Source organism: Lycium ferocissimum, chromosome 3, assembly GCF_029784015.1.
Source record: "Lycium ferocissimum isolate CSIRO_LF1 chromosome 3, AGI_CSIRO_Lferr_CH_V1, whole genome shotgun sequence".
Lineage (NCBI taxonomy): Eukaryota > Viridiplantae > Streptophyta > Magnoliopsida > Solanales > Solanaceae > Lycium > Lycium ferocissimum.
Genome location: NC_081344.1, coordinates 9,504,742 through 9,514,181, shown reverse-complemented (window position 1 = coordinate 9,514,181; position 9,440 = coordinate 9,504,742). Strand labels below are relative to the sequence as shown.

At 28.8% G+C, this 9,440-nt stretch overlaps 1 protein-coding gene across 1 annotated transcript; it reads left to right on the top strand.

Moving 5' to 3' along the window:
- Positions 1–6,293: 6,293 nt before the first annotated feature.
- Positions 6,294–7,605, top strand: LOC132050922 (F-box protein CPR1-like). The gene has a single exon (XM_059442255.1). It carries the CDS (start codon positions 6,406–6,408, stop codon positions 7,504–7,506), a length of 1,101 nt encoding a protein of 366 aa, XP_059298238.1. The 5' UTR covers positions 6,294–6,405; the 3' UTR covers positions 7,507–7,605.
- Positions 7,606–9,440: the final 1,835 nt, after the last annotated feature.

The window sequence follows — 9,440 nt, the reverse complement described above, 5'->3', positions numbered from 1 at the left end:
TGAGTTATTTAGATCTATAAGGATTTCTTTTTGAACGGTTATGGAAGAGGAGAAAAGATGTAATTAAGAGGTGTAATTAAGAGAATTAATAGAGTAACTTTTATTATTTTTTAATAGTAAAACATATTAATTTAAAATGAGGAAAAAATTAAAAAAAGGAGAAAAAAGATAAATATGATTGTTTAATATGGGGCGCACAATTTTTTTTTACAATTTTTTTATATATAGATAATACAAAGGATGGATATTGATATGTGAGGCCCATTTCAACGTTTTTTTTTACCGTGTGTTTACCTTGATTAAATGCAATTTACCATGGTTAAGTGATTTATTTTAATGGAGTGAATATGGACATTAATTAATCATGTCATACATCCATTGGTTTGGTGTACCCGTGTAGGTAAGTTTTTACCCGTCTTTCTTACTTATACTAGATGGCCTATGCCCGTGCTGCGCACGGGCCCAACATTTCGGATTATAGTGTATCTATGTAGTTGTAGTTGTATATATATATATATATATATATATATATATATATATATATACTATGTTCAAAATACGATTAATATAATATTGTAGTTTGTGCTCCGTATCTAAGACTTTATTTTATTCGTGTTTGCTACGAAAATTTATTAATACTTTTTAAAAGAGAAGATTTGTTTAAAAGAAAACTATTTTCTTCTCTTTGAGATAAAATAATAGCAATATTTAAGCATCGTTGATACTTTCAATTTTAATTCGATTAATTTAAAAGTGTAAAATACTTATTATTTTTTATCAAATTTTGATTTGGATAATTCTAATTCAAATTATTAAATTAATTTTACATGTTTGAAACGAAACAAAGTAGAAATTAATTTTTTATTTAAACGAAGAAATGCTATTTTTTAATTTTTTGTAAATATTCTCGGTTTAACTCATTTTACTTGTCATGTTGTCTTTTGCATGGTTTTTTAAGGAAACGCGAATTAGAATTATAATTTGACTAATTTATCTTATTCATTATTTGATCTTCATTTGATATTAATCTCTTTTCACATTTATTAGAGTAAGAATAAAAATAAAAAAAAAGTAATTAAATTGTATGTTATTTTTTAAATATATATATTTTAAGTATATTTATTTTAGTAAACATAATAAATATAATAAAGCATTTCTATCTACTTTTTAGAAGAGTTGGTAATATAAAGGATTTTTTTTACTCTTAAGTAAAAAAATAGGACCGAATACGGATGGCGATGTTGCCTCTATAAACTGGCTCTTCTATACAGTAGTAATAGTAAAGTAATACATATAATTTTTTTTATCAAAATTTGATTTGGATAATTCTAATTCAAATTATTATATTAATTTTATATGTTTAAGATGAAACGAAGTAGAAATTTGATTTTCTATTTAAATGAAGAATTTCTATTTTTTATTTTTTAGTAAATATTTTTTGTTTAACTCATTTTACTTGTCATGTTGTTTTTTACATGTTTTTTAAGGAAACGTCAATTAGAATTAGAATTTCACTAATTTACCTTATTAATTATTTGATCTCTATTTAATATTATTTTTTCTTTTATGACATTAATCTCTTTTCACATTTATTAGAGTAAGGAAAAAATGAAAAAGTAATTAAATTCTATCTTATTTTAATATATAAGTATTTTAAGTATGTTCATTGTACAATAATTTCATGTGCTCCCACTAATGGGTTGATACGCATGTGGCAATGAATCCATCATTATTGATTTAATTGTTTGATTTTCTAAGCACTTTTTTTTAACATTGTTTGTTTTTTCAATATGGGATTCATTTTTTTTTTTAATATTAGTTGTTGTTTAATATATATGGGTTCCACTTGTTTTTTTTTTTTTAATACTGGTTGGTGTTTAATATGGGGCCATGAAGAACTTCTATTTTTAAATTTTTAGTAAATATTTTTCGTTTAACTCATTTTATTGTGCTCCGTATCTAAAACTTTATTATATTAGTGTTTGCTAAGAATACAAAGTCTGAACTTTTTTTTTGACATTGTTTATTTTTTTAATATGAGATTAACTCTTTTTTTATATATATATATTGCTTGATTTTGTCAATATGGGATACTATGTTCAAAGCACGATTAATATAACATTGTAATTTGTGCTCCGTATTTAAAACTTTATTATATTAGTGTTTGCTATCGATACGCATGGTGTTTAATATGAGGCCCACAATTTTTTTTTAACATTGTTTTTTTTTTTTAATACGGGATTCACTTTTTTTTTTTTTTTTTTTTTTTTAGTAAATATTTTTCGTTTAACTCATTTTATTATGCTCCGTATCTAAAACTTTATTATATTAGTGTTTGTTAAGAATACAAAGTCCGAACTTTTTTTTTGACATTGTTTATTTTTTTAATATGAGATTAACTCTTTTTTATATATATATATATATATTGCTTGATTTTGTCAATATGGGATACTATGTTCAAACACGATTAATATAACATTGTAGTTTGTGCTCCGTATTTAAAACTTTATTATATTAGTGTTTGCTACTGATACGCATGGTGTTTAATATGAGGCCCACAATTTTTTTTTTTAACATTGTTTATTTTTTTTTTAATACGGGATTCATTTTTTTTTTTTTTAATATTGCTTGATTTTGTTAATATGGGGTCTAATTTTTTTTCCCGTGAGTTTGGATGTGATGGGTTTCACTTTTTAGGGGGGACCCAAAATTTTTTATTTTTTATTTTTGTGGGCCTATTTAATATTTGGGGGGGGGGGGGGGAATTTTTTTTTTAATTTATGGGGGTGGGGGGCCAAAAATTTTTTAATACGGGATTCATTTTTTTTTTTTAATATTGCTTGATTTTGTTAATATGGGGTCTAATTTTTTTTTTTTCCCGTGAGCTTGGATGTGATGGGTTTCACTTTTTAGGGGGGACCCAAAATTTTTTATTTTTTATTTTTGTGGGCCTATTTAATATTTGGGGGGGGGGGGAATTTTTTTTTTTTAATTTATGGGGGTGTTTATGGGGGTGGGGGGCCAAAATTTTTTATTTATGGGGAGGGGCCCACGACGGACGATGAAGAGTCAGTAAAACTCACTCTTCTATATAGTAGAACTAGATTAATTTAAAGCCGCGTCGCGCACCTGCCCAACATTTTTTATAATCAGTATATGTATATGTAGTTGTGTTTAGATAATGATAATATATATATATATATATGTTCAAAATACGATTAATTTAACATTGTAGTTTGTGCTCTGTATCTAAAACTTTATTTTATTCGTGTTTGCTACGAAAATTTATTAATACCTTTTAAAAGAGAAGACTTGTTTAAAAAGAAACTATTTTCCTCTCATATATATATATAAAACAATATAATATTTTGAATATCACCATGATACTTTCAATTTTAATTCGATTAATTTAACGGTGTAAAATACTTATTATTTTTTATCAAATTTAGATTTAGATAATTCTAATTCAAATTATTAAATTAATTTTACATGTTTAAAATGAAACAAAGTAGAAATTAATTTTTTCCTTATTCTAAAGAGTCCATTATTATTGATTTAATTGTTTGATTTTCTAAGCATTTGTTTTTTAACATTGTTTGTTTTATTAATATGGGATTCACATTTTTTTTTTTAATATTGCTTGATTCTGTTAATATGGGGTCCACTTTTTTTTTCCCGTGAGTTTGGATGTGGTCAGTTCCACTTTTTTTTTTTAAAGGGACAACGGACGATGAAACATGGGTCTAAACCCATGCTTTATATAGTTTCTTCTTTTTTTATTTTTATCTTTTATATTGCTTGGTGTCGTTTAGTATGGGGCCCACCCTTTTGGACATTATTAGTTTGTATTATATATATATACACACACACACACTATGTTCAAAACACGATTGATATAACATTGTAATTTGTGCTCCGTATCTAAAACTTTATTATATTAGTGTTTCTTTAAGAATACAAAGTCTGCACTTTTTTTTTTTGACATTATTTATTTTTTTAATATGGGATTCACTTTTTTTTATTATATATATTGCTTGATTTTGTCAATATGGGATACTATGTTCAAAACACGATTAATATAACATTGTAGTTTGTGCTCCGTATTTAAAAATGAAAAAGTAATTAAATTCTATCTTATTTTAATATATAAGTATTTTAAGTATGTTACTGTACAATAATTTCATTTGCTCCCACTAATGGATTGATACGCACGCGGTAATGAATCCATTATTATTGACTTAATGAGATACTTTGAAAATTACATGAATATTGTTTGATTTTTTAATATGGGGTGCATTTTTTTTTGACATTATTAATTTGCATTATTTTTAATATATATATATATATATATATATATACTATGTTCAAAACACGATTAATATAACATTGTAGTTTGTACTCCGTATCTAAAACTTTATTATATTAGTGTTTACTATGAATACAAAGTCTTTTTTGACATTATTTTTTTTGAATATGGGGTTCAATTTTTTTTTTTTTTTGATAATGCTTGATTTTGTTAATATGGGGTCTACTTTTTTTACCGTGAGTTTGGAGATGGTGGGTTTCACTTTTTTTTTTTTATATATTGCTTGATGCTGTTTAGTATGGGGTCAATATATATGAGGCCCATAATTTATTTTTTTTACAATTTTTTTTATATATCCTGTTTAATATGAGGCCCAATTTTTTTTTTTTTTTTTTTATATATACTATGTTCAAAACATGATTGATATAACATTGTAATTTGTGCTCCGTATCTAAAACTTTATTATATTAGTGTTTGTTAAGAATACAAAGTCTGCACTATTTTTTTTTTACATTATTTATTTTTTTAATATGGGATTCATTTTTTTATATATTGCTTGATTTTGTCAATATGGGATACTATGTTTAAAACACGATTAATATAACATTGTAGTTTGTGCTCCGTATTTAAAACTTTATTATATTAGTGTTTGCTATGAATACGCATCGTGTTTAGTATGGGGCCCATATATTTTTTAACATTGTTTGTTTTTTAAATATGGGATTCACTTTTTTTTTCAATATTGCTAGATTTTGTTAATATGGGGTCCACTTTTTTTCCCCCGTGAGTTTGAATGTGGTGGGTTCCACTTTTTTTTTTTAATACTGGATGTTGTTTAATATGGGGCCCATAATTTTTTTTTACAATTTTTTTTAATACTGGATGTTGTTGAATATGGGGCCCACAATTTTTTTTTTTTTTTTTTACAATTTTTACTATGTTCAAAACATGATTGATATAACATTGTAATTTGTGCTCCGTATATAAAATTTTATTATATTAGTGTTTGCTAAGAATACAAAGTCTGCACTTTTTTTTTTGACATTGTTTATTTTTTTAATATGGGATTCATTTTTTTTTATATATTGCTTGATTTTGTCAATATGAGATACTATGTTCAAAACACGATTAATATAACATTGTAGTTTGTGCTCCGTATTTAAAACTTTATTATATTAGTGTTTTGCTATGAATACGCATCGTGTTTAATATGGGGCCCGCATTTTTTTAACATTGTTTGTTTTTTAAATATTGCTTGATTTTGTTAATATGGGGTCCACTTTTTTTTCCCGTGAGTTTGGATGTGGTGGGTTCCACTTTTTTTTTAATACTGGATGTTGTTTAATATGGGGCCCACAATTTTTTTTAATACTGAATGTTGTTGAATATGGGGCCCATAATTTTTTTTTTTTTTTTTAGGGCCTGTTTAATATGGGGGCCAAATTTTTTTTTTTTTTTATGTTGGTGTTGGGGGGGGGGGGGGTCCACAGACGGACGACGAAAGAAGCACCAACCGGTGCTTCTAATATAGTAGAAAAATTGAGTTTAATTGCTGTTGCTTGGACTTTGGCATTTTCCCAAGTTATGCTTAATCACATTAAAGAAACCATTTTTCAACTATACTATTATATAGGCTAGCTAATAAAAAAGACTGCTTTATTGTTTGTGATTTCAGTGGTAATGCTTTTGTGACTGAGAAATTACTGGAATCTAACATTCATCAAAACTCAAGTTGAGAAATAGTTGTCGATGACAGTACTACATATAAAAACACAATCACCACTATAACTCTATTCTTTAACATTCCACAAGTATTCTTTATTTGGAACAAAAATGGTTGCAATCATTGAGCGGACCAAATGAAAACCTGTTTTGAACTCTAGTTCCAACTGTTGATAGAACCAAAAAGACCATCTTTTGGACAAAAAAGACATTATATGGGACTCAACTTGAAAGTTGTTTTGAACTCTAGTTGCTCCAGCTTTCTTTTTTATTACTATTTGTGCTTGCTTTTCATATATATGTATATTGTGAGCCCGAAAGATTTAACATCTTCCATTAGTGAACTACTAAAGCACTTTCCTTGTCCTATCTAGGCCATGGGAGTCCAATTCCGGGAGGACATACTTATGGAGATCCTCAGCAGGTTACCCGTGCGGTATCTTGTTCGATTCAAATGTGTTTCGAAATTGTGGAAGGCATTAATCTCTGATCCTTACTTTATAAAGAAGCATCTCAATCAGGCCAAGAATGATCCACGTTCTCAAAAACTTCTTATTTCCCAATATTGCCCTAAGTATGCTATATGTTCCTTGTATTGTTGTCCTTTATCGTCGGTTCAACTGGTTGAGAATGAACAAGAATATGATTGGCCTTCAAACTCTAGAATCATAATCTATTGTTGTTGCACCGGCTTGGCTGTTATCGGCGTTGTTGATCAAATTAGGCGTACAGTCAGACTTATGCTGTGGAACCCCTCCACAGGAGAATCAATAGTACTTCCTGATCCAGAATTTCCACCAGTGCACGAACATCGTTTGGGATTGGGTTATGACTCAGCTAGTGGTGACTATAAGATCCTAAAACTTCGTGATGGCAGAGGTGATATTGAAGAACCTGGTGAAATTCTCGCATTGAAAGCTGGTTCCTGGAGAAATATTGATAAAATTCCTCGTGGAAGTAGCAGTCAACTGGCTGCTATGGGTTCCGGTCTGGCATTTTTAAATGATGCATTTCATTGGATATGTACGTCTAGAAATTATTTTCAGCTTCTTCCAAGAACTTATTCTCTGGTTTCATTTAGTATTTCAAATGAAGTGTACGGGGAGATACCGTTGCCAGAGGAAGTATTAGACTTGAAGGGCAATCCCTTTATTGGCGTTTCCGTAGTGGACGGAATGCTTTGTGTTCATTCTAATTATGGTAATCCGTGGAAGCGCGTTTTTAAGTTATGGGTATTGAAAGACTATGGTGTCAAGGAATCTTGGAATGCATTGTTTAGTATAGAAGATCCGCAACTTGTTTTTGCCGTACCGAAATATAGGTTTGCTGAAGGTGAAATGCTATACTGGAGCTTGTATATTCAGAATGATGGGGTGTATTCCTTTAGGACATCCAGAGGATCATTTCGATCACGTGATTCCATTCAGGAGGGATGTGCTTTTACAGAAGGCTTGATCCCTCCAAAATCACTTATTTAGTGTTTGCTTATGTAAGATCGAGGAACTGCTTTCTTTTTCCTGTTACCATGTCACAACCTTTTACTCTTATTTTTTTATTGCCGAGGGTCTATTGGAAACAACCTCTCTATCCCACAAAGGTAGAGGTAAGGTCTGTGTACATTCTACCATTCCCAAACCCCACTTGTGGGATTACACTTGGTATGTCGTCGTACTTTATCTATTGCTCTCCAGCCTTTAAGTTTCAAAATTTATTACCAAAACTGTCAGCTTGCTCATTTCAGTTTCAGAGAATCCACTTAGTTGCTAAGAAAGAAGTGGTTTACCCCATCTTCTCTTTTACATATTAGTGCTTGTCTAGTCTTACATGCTAATTGTGACTCCACTTGTTGAGGATGTTCAACTCTAATATAACATATGAGGTAAGATTCTTTGTTTCCCCCGCCATTTAATTCATTTCTGGATCTACTGGTAGGGATCTATGCTGGCCTTGTTCAAAATGACAAATATTGTACTAGAGATCACAACTTCTGTTTTTCTATTTGATTGAAACTGTAAAGGAGCTCAACAGACTGGTTGAAATTATAGCTGCAAATCTTAAGACAAGTACCGTAGTTTTCTATTACTCTCTCCGTCCCAATTTATGTGACACAATTCGGATTTCGAGAGTCAACTTTTTTATTTTGATCGTGAATTCGGACATGCAATCTTTAAGTATTTCGAAAACTAATTTACATATTTAGAAATTATATAAAAAGTATTATAAGTCACAATAATTGACAATTTAAAATATTTAAAGGGCATACCAAATTGCAGTCATTTTTTTTTTTTTTTTGTTTAACTCTCGAAAAGCGAAAAGTAGAGTGAGTATAAAGTGACATACAAGAAGCTAGATACATCACTGCTAGGTATGCATTTGTATCATTATTGCCATGTGATTTGTCATTCCTAAATTTCAACAATTTGAAGAAAAAAAAAAAAAAAAACTAAAAGGTATCAGTAATCCTTCACTCTTCATTTTCATTGGAATTTCTTGCTCAATATCACCATCAGGAGAAGTGAGTGCAAAATTCACACTCCCTCCGTTTCAATTTATGTGAACCTACTTCCTTATTAGTATGTGGGCAAAAATAATGATTTCTTACTATATTTGGAAACAATTACATTTATGCATTAATTTATAGTCACATAAAATATATGTGACTCATTTAACACCACAAGTTTAAAAATTTTATTTTTTTTTCTTAAATTCTGTGCCTAGTCAAATAGGTTCACGTAAATTGAAACTGATGGAGTATAAAACAGAAGTGAATAAGACAAGAGAGTGCAGAAAGGTACAAAAAAGCTACCTCCAGACGCTTTAAGCCCAATCATTCCGGATAACGCTTGCATCCTCTGTATTAAGTTACATTCATTGGGCCAAGAGCACCCCCTCGAGTTAAAACTTCCACGGCCAGTTGACCAAAATGAGGATCCCAAATTGCATGAGCAATAGGTCTTACACGTAAAGTGTCCTGTATCCACGACTCAAAATTTCCTTGCCAAGCTACATGAAACAGTTTCCGGAAGTCCACAAAAAAATTTAGCAAGTTTAAATAAATCAGAGTACATATATTTTAAAAAGGATTTTAATTAAAAGGGCTTTTTGAAAAGTATTTTAAAATTATAAATTTGTGTTTGGTTAAATTATTTGAAAAGAATTTTTATTAATATTAAAAAAAATAGTTTGTGTTTGATCAATCATTTTTAAAAATGTTGCCAAACCTCACAGTATGAAAAGGGCATGTAAAATTAATTTTATAACTAATCTTATCTGAAAAAGATTTTAATTATTTTTTATAGATATTTAATTAAGTTTATTTTGTAAAAATATTTCTTTTTTTGTTTGTGATTTGGCAAAATTTGTGAAAATAAAAAGTTGGAAAAGCAATGTTAAAATAATTCATGAAGAAGAA

Coding starts and splice junctions, on each gene's coding strand:
- LOC132050922 (XM_059442255.1), top strand. CDS start 6,406: ATGGGAGTCCAATTCCGGGAGGACATACTTATGGAGATCCTCAGCAGG.